We start from the raw sequence: 18,470 nt of genomic DNA, 5'->3' as shown, positions 1-18,470 counted from the left end.
ACACTCCTAGCTCCTCAAGGGTAGCCAGAAGTACAGCCTCAGCCCAGGGAGGCGCCAGGCCCCGGCCGCACTTTAGCTCCGCCCCCGCCAGCAACCATTGGCCAGGTCGGGTCCTGGGGGCGGGGCGTTTGCCCCTCCTTTGCCGGGCCCGGGAACCCCCCCCGGAGGCGGCCGCGGTGGCGGTGGAGGCAGCGGCGGCTGCGGAGCCATGGGGGCCGACGCGCGGCCTTTGGGGGTCCGCGCTGGCGGTGGCGGCCGGGGCGCGGCGAGGCCCGGGACGAGGTCCCGCGCGCTCCCGCCACCGCTCCCGCCTCTCTCCTTCCTCTTGTTACTGCTGGCGGCGCCTGGCGCTCGGGCCGCGGGATATGAGGTGAGCGCCGCCCGCGGGCGGAAATGTACAGAAGCTCGAGTGAAGCCCGAGTAGGATCGGGAGGTGTGGGTGGGTTTGTTCTGTGGGTGCCTAGTGAATGATTTGCTAATACGACAGTGTGGTCTCAGGGCATGCTTTCCGTCATTGAAAGGTCTGGCTGTGTAGTCTGAGACTAGGGCTCTCTGTACCTGCCTCCCTGCTTCTGTGGGTTGGCTCGCCTGGACTTTGCACGCACCCAACTGTGTGATTGAACATATGTGTGTATGTGGGGGGGGGCGGGGCGGGGAGGGTGTTGCTTGGGAGCTGGGACGCTGGAGTCAGCCTGTCCCGAGTTGCAGTCTGGCTCCCTGACTTCCTGGCTCGTGACTTGGGGCAAGTCACTTAACCACTCTGATCCTCAGTGGTCTCATCTGAAAATGAGATAATATCGCCCCCACCCCCCAGGGTGGCTGCTCGGTATTTGCAGATGCTTGATAGACATTAGCTACTGCTATTACCATTTCCCCACCGTGTGAATGAGAGCTTCCCTGAGGGACTGTGTCCAGTGGGAGCTTCTCTGAGTGTGTCCTCCCTGGAAGGGCCGAGCCCCATTTCTCTGAAGCACTCACCTCTAGATCGAGACTTATCTTGCGCCCCCACCCCAAACCCCTACCCCAGCTTGCCTCTTAACCTTGGGTAATTGACAGGGTGTGTGTATTTGGGGTCCCTGTGCAGACATGCCCTATGGTACATCCGGACATGCTCAATGTGCACCTGGTGGCCCACACACATGATGATGTGGGCTGGCTCAAGACGGTGGACCAGTACTTTTATGGCAGTGAGTAGAGCGTGGGGGACTTCCCCCTGGGACTCCCGTGGCCCCTTTGAGCCCTCCCAATCCTTTCTGGGTCCTGGACATTAGGGTGGGGACAATGCCCAGCTTGGGCTCCTGTGTTGAAGAATATCCCCCACTTGGCTCGTTTGTCCCTGACTGCCTGACCCCTGTGTCCACAGTCCATAATGACGTCCAGCACGCAGGTGTGCAGTACATCCTAGACTCGGTCATCTCTTCTCTGCTGGTGGAGCCCACCCGCCGATTCATCTATGTGGAGATTGCCTTCTTCTCCCGTTGGTGGCACCAGCAGACAAATGCAACACAGGAAGTTGTGCGGGACCTGGTGCGCCAGGGTGAGCCTGCCCCAAGGAAGTGAAAAGAGGAAGCCCAGCTCAGCTTCTGTTTCTGACACACCGAAGCTTCTGAGATTTTATCATGCCGTGTGCAGCCTGTCTGTGCATGTGGCTCCGCCTACCTGGGATGTCCCTTACTTGTAGAACTCCTATGCATCCCGCAAGGCCCCACCTCCAAGGGATCCTCAGGGGAGCCTGCCGGGCAGAATGCCCTCTCTTCCATATCTGGCTTCATTGGCCTGGGAGTGACCCCTCTTCTCCCTCCAGGCCTGGGTTCACAGGCAGGTCTTCCTATCCCCTGCGTTGCCAACCCTGGCCCCATTCATGGCCCTGCCAACTGTCTTTGTCTTTCCGGGCACAGGGCGCCTGGAGTTTGCCAACGGTGGCTGGGTGATGAATGATGAGGCAGCCACGCACTATGGAGCCATTATAGACCAGATGACACTGGGACTGCGCTTCCTGGAAGACACCTTTGGCAAAGATGGGCGCCCCCGTGTGGCCTGGCACATTGATCCCTTCGGTCACTCTCGGGAGCAGGCCTCGCTGTTCGCACAGGTGATTTCCTGACCTCTCACGAACTGCCCATTCACCAGCTCTGACTTCTCCCTTGGCCACTCAAGCCCCACCCTTCCCTGCAAGCTCACAGGGACCGGGCCCTGTTCCCTGGCCCTTTGGCCCCTTGAGATCCTACCTCTTGGGTGAGTTGTGAATCCCATTACTGCTACACGCCCACCCCCCCCCCCAAAAAAAAAAAACCCCGCTTCTCTGCTCTGCCTCGGCCCAGGCCGACTCCACTCCGGGCCCCACACCTACCCCTCACTGGAGCCCCCACCCCCGTTTGCTATGATCCCAGCTCCTCCCCAGTCCAGGTGACAGGTGGAGGCCTGCCCCTCTTTTCCACCAGTTTCATAATCTTTGCCTTGACCCGGCTCCCTTTCCATGCTCTGATTCCTTCAGGCTGCATAAGGGGGAAAGCCTTGAGCCAGGCCTCTTTCCAAGCTGGGGAAGGTGGAGGTCTGTTCTAGCGTTAGACCTACCCCTCCAAGCTCTCCCGCGGTGTGATCTGGTCCTTCCCCAAGCTTCGAAATGGGCTGGAGACCCATTTGGGTCTGGTTTCAGACCTGCTTTTCCTCCCTGTGCTCCGACCCGCCCCTCCCATGTGGAGGGGTCCGGCGGTGGGTGATGAGAGGGCTGGGCATCTACTCCTCCTACCCTCTGATCCCGCTCATCCCTCCCCACCTCCAGATGGGCTTTGATGGCTTCTTCTTCGGGCGTCTGGATTATCAAGATAAGAGAGTGCGGGAAGAGAAGTTAGAGATGGAGCAGGTTTGGCGGGCTAGCGCCAGCCTGAAGCCCCCAGTGGCCGACCTCTTTACCAGTAAGGAGTTGGGGTGGGGGCAGGGCTGGCCCCAGGGGCCTGGGACCTGGGACCGTGCTCAGAGGGCCCTGGGTGTGTTTTTATACTCTGTTGTCATTGTCCTGAAACTCTTAATAATTTACGAACAAGGACCCAGCATTTGCACTTGGCACGGGGCCCTGCAAATTCTGAAGCCCCTCCTGGGTGGGGCGTGGCAGGCTTTGACCCCAGGGCAGGTCTGGGGCGCAGGGCCTCCTCCTGAGCCTGGTGTGGCATGCAGGTGTGCTCCCCAATATTTACAACCCACCTGAGAAACTGTGCTGGGACACGCTGTGTGCCGACAAGCCGATCGTGGAGGACCGGCGCAGCCCTGAGTACAACGCCAAGGAGCTGGTCAATTACTTCCTGCAGTTGGCCACTGCCCAGGTAACCCTACTGTGCAGGACCCATGAGGCTGGTGTTCATAATGCACCGGGCACTTTCCACAGCCTGGGCGTTCCCTAACACCTCCTTGGAACCCTCGGAGGGAGGGAACACTTCCTTCCCTATCACCACGTTCCCCTTTCAGATTTGTATGCATTTCCTTTTTTTTTTTTTTTAAGTTTGTTTACTTATTTTGAGAGAGAGAGAGAGAGGGAGTGTGCACGAGCAGGGGTGGGAGGCAGAGAGAGAGAGAGAGAGAGAGAGAGAGAGAGAGAATCCCAAGCAGGCTCTGAGCCGTCAGCATGGAGCCGGATATGGGGCTCGATCTCACTGACCATGGGATCATGACCTGAACCGAAATCAAGAGGCAGATGCTCAACCGACTGAGCCACCCAGGCTCCCCTGTGTGCATTTCTGATTAGAAGACTGACAAGGGGCGCCTGGGTGGCTCAGTTGGTGAAGCGTCCGGCTTCCGTGCAGGTCATGATTTCACGGTTCAGGAGTTCCAGCCCCTCGTCGGGCTCTGTGCTGACAGCTCAGAGCCTGGAGCCTGCTTCAGATTCTGTGTGTCCCTCTCTCTCTGCCCCTAACCCACTCGCATTCTGTCTGTCTCTCTCAAAAATAAATAAACATTAAAAAAATAAAAAAAAAGACTGCTGATGACCTTTGCCACCCCAAATGCTCACCGGGGCCATGAGACGGCATGACACTGTGCCTCAGTGCCCTCATTTGTGTGCTGGGCCCAAGAGACTTACTCAACAGCTTGTGGCTGTTTTCACATGTGTCCCTGTACTCCCACACGACCCACTTCCTTCCCTCCTCTGTGTGCACCCACACTCTTGACCACATGTATACCAAGAGACAGCTGAACACAGGGGTGGTTTAGGACCCTCCGGCCTGAGACTTCTCCATTCCATCCACAGGGCCAGCACTTCCGCACCAACCACACCATAATGACCATGGGCTCAGACTTCCAATATGAGAATGCCAACATGTGGTTCAGGAACCTCGACAGGCTCATCCAGCTGGTCAACGCCCAGGTAATTGTGCCCATCTCGTGCGCCCGAGTGTGCTTGTGTCCCTGGCCTTTGGGTCATATGCATAGCAATGGGTCCTATCTTAGTTTTCTACTGCTATTATAACAAATTACCAACAAACGCAGTGGCTGAAAAACAGCAGAAATATATTACCTTCCGCTTTTGTAGCTCAGAAAGTCTGACACAATTCTCACTGGGTTAAGATCAAGATGTCAGCAGGGCTGGGTGCCTTCTGGAAGCTCTGGGGGAACGTTTCCTTGCCTTGTCCAGCTTCCAGAGGCCAGCCCCATTCCTTGGATCACGGCCTCCCCATCCTGCAAGCCGGCCGCACAGCATCATCACTTCTCTTTCTTACTCTCACTCCCGCCTCCCTCTTCCATTTTTAAAGACCCATGATTACATCGAGGCCTGGCAGATCTTCCAGGATAAGCTATTTTAAGGTCCGCTGATCAGCAACCTTAACTCCACTCGCAATCTTAATTTCCTTTGGCTGTGTAACCTAACAGGTTCTGGGAATCAGGGCTCAGACACCTTTGGGCCTTTCCCATCTGAAATGTCCCCTCCTGAGGCACCTGGGTGGCTCAGTCACTTAAGCGTCTGACTCTTGATTTCATGGTTCGTGAACGATCTCGCGGTTCGTGAGTTGGAGCCCCGAGTCAGGCTCTGTGCTGATGGCGCGGAGCCTGCTTGGGATTCTCTCTCTCTGCCCCTCCCCTGCTCGCTCTCTCTCTCTCTCAAAATAAATAAAATTAACGTTTACAAAAAAAGAAAGAAATGTCCCTTCCTATCAGTTCCATCCCCAGGGTTGTCTGCTGGCAGTCTCCACGTCCTCACCTTCTGCTCACTGCCTGCGCTGCTGTTTCACCAAAACCGCTCAGGAACATCACCAGGGGCCTTCCAACAGACGTTTCTCGGTCCTCCCCATGACCCTGCGGAGACCTGAACACCTTGATCACTTTCTCCTATAAATATCATGTTCCTGGGCTGTCACTGGTTTTTCTCCTGCCACTCACTGCTTCTCTGCCCACTCCATACTCTGTTGGAAAGAGTCCCTTAGTTCCTATCTTTAGCCTGCTGCTTCTTGGTTCAGGGACCTTGAGAAAGGTTCTAAGCACTCTGCCTTAGTTTTCTTCTCTAGAAAGTGGGCACAATGGTGGCTCCCACCTGAGAAGGCTGTTAGGGTTTAATGAGTTTATTTAATGTCTTTTGTTTTGTTTTGAGAGAGCACAAGCAGGGGAGGGGCAGGCAAACATTGAGGAACAGAGGATCTGAAGCGGGCTCTGCGCTGACAGCAACGAGCCCAACGCGGGGCTCGAACTCACAAACCGTGAGATCATGACCTGCGCTGAAGTCGACACTCAACCGACTCAGCCACCCGAGGGCCCCTTTAAGGAGTTCATTTACACAGATTAGTAGAACAGCGTCGGGTAAATAATATTATGGTTGTTTATTATTATTATTATTATCATTATTATTATTAGGGGTAGAAATAAAACCTTCCGCTTCTCCTTTAATACACAAGCTGCGAAATCTCCTCCTCCAGGAAGGCTTCACCAAACTCCAGGTGGAGCTCTTGTCCTTTCCGCTGTGTACACGCAGTTCCCATAAATACCTGTGATGCCACATCCAGGCTGATCATAACCAACTGTGTTCACAATGCCTCTCCTCTACGTGGCTGCGAATTCCATGAGAATGGGGCTGGCCTCTGCTTCTTAGACTGTGTCTGAAATCCTGAGCATATTGAAGAATCAAGCGATTGTTTGCTGAGCGAATACTGTGTGTGTGTGTGTGTGTGTGTGTGTGTGTGCGCGCGCGCGCGCGCGCACGGGCGCAGGTGTAGACATGTGCACGCACATAAAGGCATGTGGTGCCACTCACTTCCTTTCATTCACTCAAGTGTTTAGTGAGCACCTGCTGTATACCAGGCACTGGGTTCACAGCACAAGCAGACCAGACATCTTTGTTTTCACGGAGGCCACCTTCTCGTGCCTCCCTCCACCTCCCTCAGCGGAAAGTGTGCCTCCTTTAATTATAACAGCGGTGTCATTTAGCAATAACCTGACAGTGCTGAGGGATTATTCCCGCCCTATAATGTCACACTTAGTTTTTCCGCAAACATTTTTAATAATAAAATTGGAGGGGCGCCTGGGTGGCTCCGATTTCGGCTCCCGTCATGACCTCACTGTCCGTGAGTTCGAGCCCCGCGTCGGGCTCTGTGCTGACAGCTCAGAGCCTGGAGCCTGCTTCGGATTCTGTGTCTCCCTCTCTTTCTGCCCCTCCCCTGCTCAAGCTCATGCACGCACTCTCGCTCTTTCTCAAAAATAAATAAACATTAAAAAAAATAATAATACAATTGGAATTTTTAAAACAAGCTTAGTAAAAATTTCAGGTTTATTCTTGCATCCGTGAAATTCTTTCCGTGCTGGTAATATTTAGCTTCTGGCAGAATTCAGTTTCACACTTGGCCACTGTTTTGCGCTCAAAATGTGTGTTAAGAGAATCTGAACCCCCCCGCACGCATGAATGCGTGCACACGTGTGTGAGGATGTCGGTGCACACCTGTGGGCCCCCTGGGAAGGTGCGGACTCCCCAGGGCTCACACACGGACACCTCCCCCCAGCAGCAGGCCAACGGGAGCCGCGTCAATGTTCTCTACTCCACTCCCGCCTGTTACCTCTGGGAGCTGAACAAGGCCAACCTCACCTGGTATTTGGGGGGCGGGGGGGGGGGAAGGGGAGCTTGCGGGGTGGGGGGGGGGGTTGGCATGGCCTTTGGGTCCTGACCCTGCCCTCAACACCTCTGCCGCTGCAGGTCTGTGAAACAGGATGACTTCTTTCCCTACGCCGACGGCCCTCACCAGTTTTGGACTGGCTACTTTTCCAGCCGGCCGGCCCTCAAACGCTACGAGCGCCTCAGCTACAACTTTCTGCAGGTGGGTGGGTGCTGAGCCCAAGCGGGCGCCCAGCGCTCCCGACAGGTCCAGGGCCACGACACGCCCTCTCTGCCCCCCAGGTGTGCAACCAGCTGGAGGCGCTGGCGGGTCCGGCGGCCAACGTGGGACCCTACGGCTCGGGAGACAGCGCACCCCTCAGTAGGTGTCGGGGCTGGCGAGGGGACGGGAGCATGTCCGAAGCTGGACGCCAGACCCTCGCCACCCCCCTCGATTCCCTTCATAAAGCTCCTAAGGACGCGGCCCTCACACACGTGACCTGTCCCGTGTCCTTGGGGTCGGGACTGAGAGCCCTGCAGAGACCCCACCCGCTTCACAATCTGCTTGCAGATGAGGCGATGGCCGTGCTCCAGCACCACGACGCGGTCAGCGGAACGTCCAAGCAGCACGTGGCCGACGACTACGCGCGACAGCTGGCTGCCGGCTGGGACCCCTGCGAGGTGCGCGGGGTGGGGCCTGGGAAGGGGCGGGGACAGGGAAAGGCCGGTACCGAACGGAAGGGCGGAGACTGTAAGAGGTGGGCAAAGTGGGGGGGCGGGGCTAGAAGGGCTCGTAGGGGCGGGGCTTGGGACAAGAGAGGCGGGGGCAGGAATGGGGCGGGGCCTGGCAGCACTCCTGGGCGGGGCCTAGGGCGGGGTGGGCGGGGCCCGGGAGGGGATGGGGAGGAGACCTGGGTGGGCATCTAGAGCCGACCCACACCCTCACGCTCCCTCCCACAGGTTCTTCTGAGCAACGCGCTGGCGCGGCTCAGCGGCTCCAAGGAGGACTTCACGTACTGCCGAAACCTCAACGTCAGCGTCTGTCCGCTCAGCCAGACAGCGAAGAACGTGAGCGGGGCTCCGGGCCGGAGGGGCGGGGCCGGGAGCCAGGTCTGGCGGGTGGAAAGAGCAGGAACCTGAGGACAGCGGGGCGGGGCCCGGAGGAGGTGGGGCTCAGACGGAGGGTCTCTGGAGGCACCCGCGGGCTGCGAAGTTGTTTTGTTGGAGGGGCGACCTGTGATCACGTGGGGCGCAGTGAAACTGGGGTGGGACGGAGACCAAAGTACCCCGTGGGGGCTTGGATCACCCGAGGGAGTTGCCGCCTGTGGTGGGTGGGTTTCCAGAAGGCCTGCTGTAACCCTTGCCCGTTCTGACCCTCCCACACCAGTTCCAAGTGACTATTTATAACCCCTTGGGACGGAAAATAGATTGGATGGTGCGGCTGCCAGTCAGCAAACACGGTTTCGTCGTGAGGGACCCGAATGGCACAGTTGTGCCCAGCGATGTGAGCCCATTCAATGAATATTCGTCCTATGAGTACCACCCCCGCCCCCCCATGGTTACCTCCTGCCTTGGACACCTCCCCCTGAGCATTTCTACCCGCCCCCCTCCCCCCCCTCCCCCCATTATCTGCCTTCATGGATACCTCCTCCCATGGACACCTCCCTCTCTTGGGTAACTCGTTCTCGTGAATATCTTCCCCTCCATCAATACCTTGTGCCTGGTACTTTCTCTTTCTGTGAATATCTGCCCCCTCTGCCCCTTAACATCATTCCCCTTGGCCACATCTGTCTCCCTACCCATCCCCCTGCCCTGCCTCCTGAGCAGTCTTCCCCATTTTTAATGTCTCCTCATGACTTTTTTTTTTTTAAAGATTTTATTTACATTTTTTTTCAAATTGTATTTAAATTTTAGTTAACATAAAAGGATTTTTTAAGTAGGTTCCATGCCCCAGTGTGGAGCCCAACGGGTGACTTGAACTCATGACCCTGAGATCAAGACCTGAGCTGAGATCACGAGTTGGATGCTTAGTTGACTGAGCTACCCAAGGCACCCTGGGATTTTATTTTTTGAAGTAATCTACATCCAACGTGGGGCTCGAATTTACAACCCTGAGACTGAGTCGCAAGCTCTACGGACTGAGCTAGTCAGGGGCCCCAAATTTTATTTTTTTAGGTTTTTTTTGAACGCTTATTCTCTCCATCCTGGAACGCCTCTTCCTATGAATCTCTTCCTCCCCCAAGAATCTGCCTTTCCCTCCTTCCCTTGCTTCAAGGATCTCTTTCTCCACTTCCTCCCTCACTTCTCCTTCTCCCACAGTCTCTACACCCTCCAAGCAATGCTTTCTCCCCACTTTATGAATCTTCTCTGCAATCTCTAACTCAGAATTTCTGACACCCCATCCTCCCTGGCCAATGCTTTAATTTCTTCCTCCCATTTGGGGCTCCTTCTCCTGATGGAGTTTGACCCGGCCTATGTACAGCTCAATAGGTTACTCACAGTCTCTTGACTCTGTTTCCCTCTTCCCTTACTTGAGGTGGTGATGCTTCCTAGCTCAGACGGTCAGGAACTGCTTTTCCCAGCCTCGGTGCCTGCCCTGGGCTTCAGCATCTACTCAGTAAGCCAGGTGCCTGGCCAGCGCCCCCACGCCCACAAACCCCAGCCCAGATCCCAGCGGCCCTGGTCCCGTGTCTTGGCCATCCAAAATGAGGTGAGACTGTCGGGATGCCCTTCCCTGTCGCTGTGACAAATTTGAGGTATCATGGCGAGCCTCATGGAGTGGATCAGTGGGTGAACTACATCAGTTCGTGGTGTGGTTACCAGTCTCCCGTTATGTGTCCTCCAGTGAGTGACCACTTCCCTTGGAACCTCAGTGTCCTTTCCTGGGACTGTTGTGCGGACCCAGTGTAATCACGTGTGACACTTGACAGATACGAAAGAGCTGACGGTGGTAGGGGTTTGCAAATTAAATGAGGCAAGTCAGAGCCTTGAGGGAGGGAGCCACGTGGCCACTGGGAGTGGAGGGGCGGGGGGTGGCACGGAGAAGGACCCAGGCAGGCAGGGAGCAGCGGAAGCAAAAGCCCTCAGCCAGGAGGGTGGCGAGTGTTCAAGGAACCCTCTGTGGCTGGAGGGGCGGGTGTTGGGTCAGACTGTGCAGGACTTGAGGGCCCAGGGGAAGACTTGGGCTTTTACTTCCAAGGAGCCACGTGAGGGACAGGGCTTCACTAAGACTGTCATGGGTCCCCAGCACTTTTGCCTTTGTGGGTCCCTTTTTCCATTAAAAAAAAAAGTTAAAAATTATATTTCAGGACCAGGTGGGTATAAAAGGTGAATATTATTAACCAGTCTTCGTTATAACATACTCCTTATTATTACATTTAAGTTTTCTTCTGATTCCAAGAGAAATTAAAATTTACACATTTCCGTTGGCCCCTAAAAGTCTCTTGGGTGGTGGCACTGTGGTTACTCCGTCAAACGCCCAAGTCAGCCCTGGGTCCCAGCGGACCCGGGCTTAGGGTGGTACTTAGGGTGTCACTGGCGCCCTCTGGCGGCCGCAGGGCGAACTGACGGGGAGGTGAGCCCGGAAGGGGTCAGCGGCATTAGTTCCAGAAGGCCACGGAAATGGTTAAGAAGTGATCAGCTTAAGGAGAAGGTAGAAGGTAGATCTGTTAGGATTTGTTAATAGGGCCAGGTGAGGAGATAGAGGGAGGGAGGGTACCTCCTGAGCCCCAGGAAGGATGAAGCTGCCCTTGGCTGAGATGATGGTCATTAACATCTGTCTGCCTTTTCTCTGCAGCACATCCGGGCTAGATTTGACCCTGACACAGGGCTCTTGGTGGAGATGGAGAACCTGGACCAGAACCTCCTGCTACCTGTTCGCCAAGCCTTCTACTGGTGAGGCGGGGGGGGGGGGGGGGTACCCCTAGTCCAGGGAGGGGGTGTAAGTAAAGCTGGGGTCACCTACCTTGACTCTCACCTGCCCCGGTCCAGGTACAACGCCAGTGTAGGCAACAACCTAAGCACCCAGGTCTCAGGTGCCTACATCTTCAGACCCAACCAAGAGAAACCGTTGATGGTGAGCCGCTGGGCTCAAACGCGCCTGGTGAAGGTCGGTGCCCAGGGATGATGAGTGGGTGTGTGGGGAGGGGAGGGGGGTGGAGTCTGGGCGGGTGTGGGGGGCGGGTGTAGGATTTACACCTCCATCATATCCAAAGACAGCTAAGACCTGAGGGGAATACTTGAGGATCTCCCCACTGGGCGGGTATTCATAGCTGGTTGAGTAACAGCCCTGTCTTAGAAGCAAGAACAAAGGCTTTCACATCTGCTGTGGGTGTCGGGATTATACTTGGCCTTGGAAGCTGGAGGTGGGGTGTATTCAGTTGGCCCGGGAATGGGGAGGGCCCGGTGGAATTGCTTGAAGGCTTCACTGAGGATTATATCTGAGGTGGGGATTTGAGAGTTCACACTTGGATAGGGCTTGGCTGAGCCTCCCTTGGGGTGGATGTCTGAGGGTGCATCTGGCCGGGACAGGGCCCACCCTTGTGGGACCTCTCGTTGATGTTTCCTCGTAGGGCAGGGATGCCGCAGGTAATGGCAAGGTTCACATTTGCCCTGCTTCCCCTTGAGGTGAACGTTCCGCATACCTGGGTCGCTGTGTTAGGATATAGTTTCGCCTGTAGTAACAGTTGCCAAAATTCATCGTGCCTAAAACAGGATTGGCTTTCTTTCCATCTAACAGAAAGTCTGGCTGGGCCATCCAGGGCAGGTGGGGTGATTTCACAGTCATCCAGACCTCTTCTTCTTCTTTTTTTTTTTAAATATTTTTTTAATGTTTATTTTTGAGAAAGAGACAGGGTGTGAGCGGGGGAGGGTCAGAGAGAGAGAGAGAGAGGGAGACACAGAATCCGAAGCAGGCTCCGGGCTCTGAGCTGTCAGCGCAGAGCCCGATACGGGGCTTGAACCCACAGACTGCGAGATCGTGATCTGAGCCGAAGTCGGACGCTCAACCAACTGAGCCACCCAGGCGCCCCCATCCAGACCTCTTCTGTCTCATTGCTCTACTTTCCTCAACATTCAGCTTCTACCTCCTGGCCCAAGATGGCTACTCAAGCTCCAGCCATCGTACTTGCATTTGAGCCAGTGGGAGAGGGAAAGAGGCAAGGAACGTTGTTTACGCCAGGTTGATGGTTTTCCATGGAGCAAGCCATGGTCACACAGCTACCGATAGCCTCAGGGAAGACTGGACAATGTAAAGACAATGTCTTTAGTCCGGGTAGCCACTTGCCAAACTAGAATCCCGTTCTAAGGAGGGAAGATGGGGCAATGGTGGGCAACAATCCTATTGCCACACTCAAGAATGACGCGGTCACATCTGACGGAGGAAGTGTGGGCATCACACCTAGGCAGGTGGGAGAGGTGGGGGAGGTTCCCATGCTATCGGTGGGGTTGACCCGGGTGTAGGCCTCTGTGAGGTTTATAGCAGGGGTGGATATTTGCAGGGCTCACCCGTGCTCAGGTGTATGCTTAGACCTGCCCTCCACCCCTACGTGCCTGCAGACACCCTTGGTTCAGGAGGTTCACCAGAACTTCTCAGCCTGGTGTTCCCAAGTGGTTCGCTTGTACCGAGGACAGCGGCACCTGGAGCTCGAGTGGACGGTGGGACCAATCCCTGTGGGGTGAGTGGCACCCGCTGGGACTGGGGGCCTGGGCGCAAGGGCAGAGTGGCGCCGGTGGAGCTCACAATCTCGCCATCCCCTCGGGTATAGTGACGGCTGGGGGAAGGAGATCATCAGTCGCTTTGACACGGTGCTGGAGACGAAAGGACTCTTTTACACAGACAGCAATGGCCGAGAGATCCTGGAGAGGAGGTCGGGGTGACCGGGGGCAGCCACGGGTGGCCTGCGGTGTGTGGAGGGCCCTGGGATCGTGGGAGCATCTGCTGATCCTCTGAGTGGGGGAGGGAGGGGATGACGGGGGAGTGAGGAATGGATGAACCGGGGAAGGGGAGCTGGAGCCCAGGCCTGACCGAACCCCTCCACCTCCCCAGGCGGGATTATCGACCCACCTGGAAGCTGAACCAGACTGAGACAGTGGCGGGAAACTACTATCCAGTCAACAGCCGCATTTACATCAGGGTATCCCCCCCCCCATCCTGCTCCCCACTTCTCAGCACCCCTCCACAGAGTGGGGGTCACCCCTCAAGCTGAGCGTCTCCCAGCTGTCCTCGGTGGTCTCCCCCATCCCCTGTGGGGCCTGCCTGGGGGCCGTGGCTGCCTGGCTGTGGGGCCCCTCACTCTCCTCCCCCCCCCCTCCCCGCCCCCCACCAGGATGGCAACATGCAGCTGACAGTGCTGACTGACCGCTCCCAGGGGGGCAGCAGCCTGAGGGATGGCTCTCTGGAGCTCATGGTGAGTGGCCAGAGCCCTGAGCCAGTTCCCACTCTGGTGCCTACTGGACCTTGAAGCCTGTGTCCGTCCCCGTTCTCTGCTACGTGTAGCCCCCCCCCCCCCCCGTAGCTCCCACTAAGCTGAAACCTCTGTTCCTACGTGACAAGTTTACTCCTCCCTTTTGTCCCCTCCCTACCCAGCCCCCCACCTCCTCCAGGCCCTGACTTGCCTGCCCTGTCCCGTTAGATCCCTACCTCCCTCTGTCCCAGGCCCTTGCTAGGTTGACTCCCCACTTCCGTGGCGACCCTCTACCGGACCTTTCTCTGCGTCCATGCTTCCCACTCTTCGGTTTCTCTTGAAATTTCCACGAGCCCTGGGACAGCAATTGGCCAGAGGGACCCCTCACCCTGTCCTGTGGACTCCCTGCAGGTGCACCGAAGGCTCCTGAAGGATGACGGACGTGGCGTAGGGGAGGCGTTACTGGAGGACGGGTTGGGGCGGTGGGTGCGAGGGCGCCACCTCGTGCTGCTGGACAAGGTCCGGACCGCGGCCACCGGGCACCGGTTGCAGGCAGAGAAGGAGGTCCTGGCCCCACAGGTGGTGCTGGCCCCGGGTGGCGGCGCCCCCTACCATCTGAAAGTCGCCCCGCGCAAGCAGGTGAGGGGCCCTGGGCCGCCTGGTAGGGGACCCCAGTGAGCCGCGGTGGGTTTTCCCGGCCTTATGTGGGTCCCACTCCGCCTGCTCCTAACTCGTCCCGGGGAGGCCATAAGCTAGTCCCACCCCTCAGCTCTGCCCCGTTGCCCCGCAGGCCCCGCCCAGTGCCAGCCTGTTCAGTCCCCTCTGCCGGGACTGGGTCCAGGCACAGCCTCCGCCCTCTCCCCTTCCACCTCCCACCCTCCTCCCCCTACGTTTGGTCCAGCCCTGCCTTCAGCCCCGCCCCCCATCCCAGTGGGTCTCCGGCCAGATCAGTTAGGCCCTTTCAGCGGCTCGGTCCCGCCCCCCGCTCGGCACCGCCCTGTTCCTGGGTCTCTTTATAAGGGGTCATCGCCCCTCCCCGACTAAACCCCGCCCCTTGCGTCAGAGCCCCGCCTCCTAGCCTCACTGCCTCAGCCCCACCCCGCTTTCCGCAGTTCTCGGGGCTGCGCCGGGAGCTGCCTCCCTCCGTACACCTGCTCACGCTGGCCCGCTGGGACCAGAAAACGCTGCTGTTGCGCTTGGAGCACCAGTTCGCTGTAGGGGAGGACTCTGGCAACCTGAGCTCCCCCGTGACCTTGGATTTGACGGTGAGGCGGGCGGAGGTGGGAAGGAGACAGGACCCAGGCAGGGAAAGGAGGGAGAGGCGAAACCCCGCGCTGTCCCTACTCAGCCCTGCCCGTATCCACTGCCTGCAGGACCTCTTCTCCGCCTTCACCATCACCTACCTGCAGGAGACCACGCTGGTGGCCAACCAGCTCCGGGCCAGCGCCTCCAGGCTCAAGTGGACACCAAACACGGGTGCGGGCCTGCCCGGGGGGGGGGGGGCTGGGAGCTGGGAGCCGTGTGGGGAGGTGTGGGAATGTTGGCCAGGACCCAGGTGTAGAGAGCTCTAGTGTTCCGATCCTGGTTAGCAGTTTAAGGGTCTTAAGTGGGTCCGAGCAAACTAGCAGCGGGTCTTGAGGGTTTGAGATGGAATCCCATGGGTATCTAGTTCATGGGGAAATCCCATGGGTATCTAGTTCTAGAAAGGGAAAGGTGTGTCTGTCACCCGTGGGGTTGGCATGATGGTCTTTAGAATAGGGCTGGAGGGTGTGATGGAGATGGCCAGGCACTGGAGACAGATTTGGGGATCTGGGGATGGTATTCAGGGCCGGGGGGGGGGGGGGGCAGTTGAAAAACAGGTCTGGGAATAACGCCCCAGGGACAGATTTGAGAGTGTATGGCCATGTGTAGGCCCAGGGAAGGAGCAGGGGGAGGGGGTGAGACAGAGGAAATCTGTGGCCCTTACTCCTCCCTTGCTCCTCCCCAGGCCCCACACCCCTGCCCTCTCCCTCTCGGCTGGACCCCGCCAGCATCACGCTGCAGCCCATGGAAATCAGAACCTTCCTGGCTTCGGTCCAGTGGGAGGAGCATGGCTAGACACGCTGGGAGCAGGCGGACCCTCCCCCTCCTCCTCCTGCTGCTTCTGCCACCAACAAAAGCCACTAAAATGCCACTACCAGGCCTTGGGTCAAGGTGTGATTGAGTGGGGGTTTTTTGTTGCTGTTTTTTGGAGGGGATTTAATTTGTGACCTAGAAAAGTCAGCAAACATTATGTGACTCTTGACCTGAGGCCTTGCAGGAAAGTCACTTACCGGCCTGAACCCTGCCTCCAGACTACATCATTCACACCCCACCTCATCCACCACTCTGTCTTCCACTCCTCCTTCCCTCCTTTGTCCACTCAGGCTGTGGCACAGCTGTCCCTAGGAGCCACTGTGGGGGGGGGGGGCTGCATTGGATATGGGCCCAGAGAACCGAACATACCTGGCGGGTGGAGGTGGGGGGGGCTTCCAGACCTGGCTTTGGGGGAGCCAGGCCCTGAGGGCAAGGAATCTAGGAGGTCCTGGTGAGGGGGGTGGAACTGGAGCCAGGCCCCAAAGAGGGACCTGGGGCAGGGGGACTAGAGCTGCAGGGCTCCCAGGAGCAGGCGGAGAGCCCGGCGTACCCTGGTGTGCTCTGGGGTGTGTTACCGAGGAAGGAGGCTTCGGGAGGAAACTGGGGGTTGAGACTTGAAGGTGAGGGACTTTCCCTCCAGTAAGGACAGCCTTGCGCAGGTCCCTTAAAGGCGCATGGAGGCCAGGAGGGCATCCCAGACCAACCTGCAGTCGGATGCACCTCCAGAAAATGTTTTTAAGTCCCTCTTGGGTGGCAGGCATGAGCCTGGGTAGCTAGGAACCCCCAGGGAGGGCACTGTGGGCCTGGATGAGGTCCCAGATGGGGCCTGGGTGCTGGATGGGCCTCGAAATTTTCTCTAAGTCTCCCCATAAAGAGATGGACGAGAGAGGCCCAAGGAAGTGGCCATCCTGTCTGGGGTCCGGTCACTTGATGCACCTCTTTTTAAACTTTTTAAAGTTTCCCTCCAGAAGGGAAAGGCATCAGAGCCAGCCAGGGTAGTCTGGGGATTGTGCCCCAGGGCCATCTGCTGTCCTATGTAGGGTCCCATCTTAGCAGGTACCCACCAAATTTGCTTGTGAGTATTCCTCTGGTGGCAGGAAAAAGGCTGGCCAGGAAGTGCATCCTACGGATGACATCCTCGGCCTGGTGGGCCATGGGATCTCCTGAAAATGTATCCAAATCCCCCTCCAATGGCAGGCGCTGTCCTGGCTGGCCAAGGAGATCCGTGGAGGTTGCCCTGGGTCCTCCCTCAGTCCCACATGGTGCCCGATTGCTGGCTATACCGCTGTAAACCTCTCCAGCTCTTCTCTGGTGACAGGGACAAGCACAGAGAGACCGGCCAGAGAGACTCGGGGTGGGTGCCCAGGGCCAGGCTGTGGTTCTGCACAGGGCCTGGTATTGGACCCGCCTGGCGGTATCTCCTGAAAACGTATCCACATCCCCATTTAGAGGGAAGACCGTGGGGACACGTGGGTGGCTCAGTCTGTTGAGGGTGCAACTCTGGATTTCGGCTCAGGTCACAATCCTGGGGTCGTGGGATCAAGCCCTGCCGTGGGCTCTGCACAGAGTGTGGAGTCTGCTGAAGATTCTGGCTCCCTTCGCCCCTTCCCTACTCTCGCTCTCTTTCAGGACAAAAAACCCAAAAATAACAAAGGGAAGATCCCAACTGGCCTGGCTGGACAGGTAGACTCCTGGAGGATGCCTTGGGCTCAGGTGGTGTCACTCTTGCCTCCCGGTCATTGGGAACGCCTCCTGAAAACTTTCTATGCCCTTCTGTGGAGGTCAGGACTGCACTCCGGTTGCTGGATGCCCTCCTCCTTCCCCTCATTGTTCTCGGTCTCCCTCTCGGGGAGGCAAGCAGCCCTAGCCATCCAGGGAGGCCCAGCCATGGTCACACGTGGGCCCTATTCACATATGCCACTGGAAAATGTTTCCACCTCCCCCTCCAAAGGCAGCAGCCAGCTGGGCTAGGGACCAGCGGGGAGGGTGTCCCGGGCCTACCAGGTACTCCCGCCTGCTATGGGCCAAGCTAGGCAATTTGGGTGGAACCCACACAAAGCGGCACCCGGGGAGGTGGGAGTGGGGGTGGGGGGCGGGTTCCAAGTTCATCCCCGTCGCGCTGGTTGACCCGCGCCACCTAGCGGCTGCTTTTATATCGTCCCCGGAGCTCAGCGGTGTGGGCCTGGGATGGGATCCGGCCATCAAACCCACGGCGGAGTTCCAGGAGGCGGACAGCAGTGTCATCCCGGCTGCATGGGTCCCCCTGAGATTGTCACATAGAGGAGAGCGGCATCTAGAAACTGCATGGATGCGCTGGCTGGCACACGGTGGTCCCCTCTGCACGTGGGACTCCTTCTGGGACATTGCCGGTGACAGTCGTTTGTCCTGGGCTGGGCCGTATTCTCACCTGGTGCCTGATTGTTGGGCGTGTCTCCTGAGAATTCTTCTAGGTTCTCCCTCCTGAGACCGGGATCGTGGCCAGGAAGCCCTTGGGAGCGTTCCCCTCCCCTGGCTGCCAGCCAACCTGCGTGGACCCCGCGTGGAGCAGGGTCGCTGGCTGTGCATCCTGAAACTTTGCCTTCGGAAGAGGAGACGCTCGGGCCCAACTGCAGTCCCGGTGGGGCCTGTTCTGAGACACTTCCCTCAAATCTCTAGAGGTCTCCTTGCAGTGGCAGGGTCCATCCCGGGCCGGAGGGATGCAGGGGTGGGCTCACTGGATCTGGTGGCCGTCCCCAGCGGGCACTTGGTAATCTGAAGCACTTGCCTGAACCGGTTCCAATTCTGCCCCGGGCTGGGGTGGGGCACTGGCTCCGGCAAGTGGAAAAGGTGTGAGTAGGGATGCCCTGGGGGTGTGGGCCTTCCAAAAAGCATTCTAAGTCTCCTTCAGA

General features: G+C 57.8%; 1 protein-coding gene across 2 annotated transcripts; it reads left to right on the top strand.

Moving 5' to 3' along the window:
- Positions 1 to 142: 142 nt before the first annotated feature.
- Positions 143 to 15,659, top strand: MAN2B1 (mannosidase alpha class 2B member 1). Of its 2 annotated transcripts, none has more exons than XM_053897155.1 (24): positions 143 to 370; positions 1,085 to 1,187; positions 1,364 to 1,537; positions 1,899 to 2,092; positions 2,783 to 2,915; positions 3,175 to 3,320; positions 4,241 to 4,357; positions 6,978 to 7,060; positions 7,166 to 7,286; positions 7,367 to 7,445; positions 7,635 to 7,744; positions 8,024 to 8,131; positions 8,451 to 8,567; positions 9,600 to 9,773; positions 10,860 to 10,957; positions 11,054 to 11,171; positions 12,620 to 12,738; positions 12,829 to 12,930; positions 13,110 to 13,197; positions 13,390 to 13,470; positions 13,879 to 14,106; positions 14,580 to 14,732; positions 14,841 to 14,943; positions 15,455 to 15,659. In XM_053897155.1, the coding sequence occupies exons 1-24, from the start codon at positions 209 to 211 to the stop codon at positions 15,562 to 15,564; spliced, it is 3,021 nt and encodes a 1,006-aa protein (XP_053753130.1). In that variant the 5' UTR covers positions 143 to 208; the 3' UTR covers positions 15,565 to 15,659. The 2 variants fall into 2 exon arrangements, with proteins under 2 accessions (XP_053753130.1, XP_053753128.1); XM_053897153.1 differs by having other exon boundaries at positions 6,975 to 7,060.
- Positions 15,660 to 18,470: the final 2,811 nt, after the last annotated feature.

The sequence above is a fragment of the Panthera pardus genome, unplaced genomic scaffold, assembly GCF_024362965.1.
Source record: "Panthera pardus isolate Hobbes unplaced genomic scaffold, ASM2436296v1 HiC_scaffold_8, whole genome shotgun sequence".
NCBI classification, from domain to species: Eukaryota; Metazoa; Chordata; class Mammalia; order Carnivora; family Felidae; genus Panthera; species Panthera pardus.
This window is presented reverse-complemented; position numbering and strand designations above follow the sequence as displayed.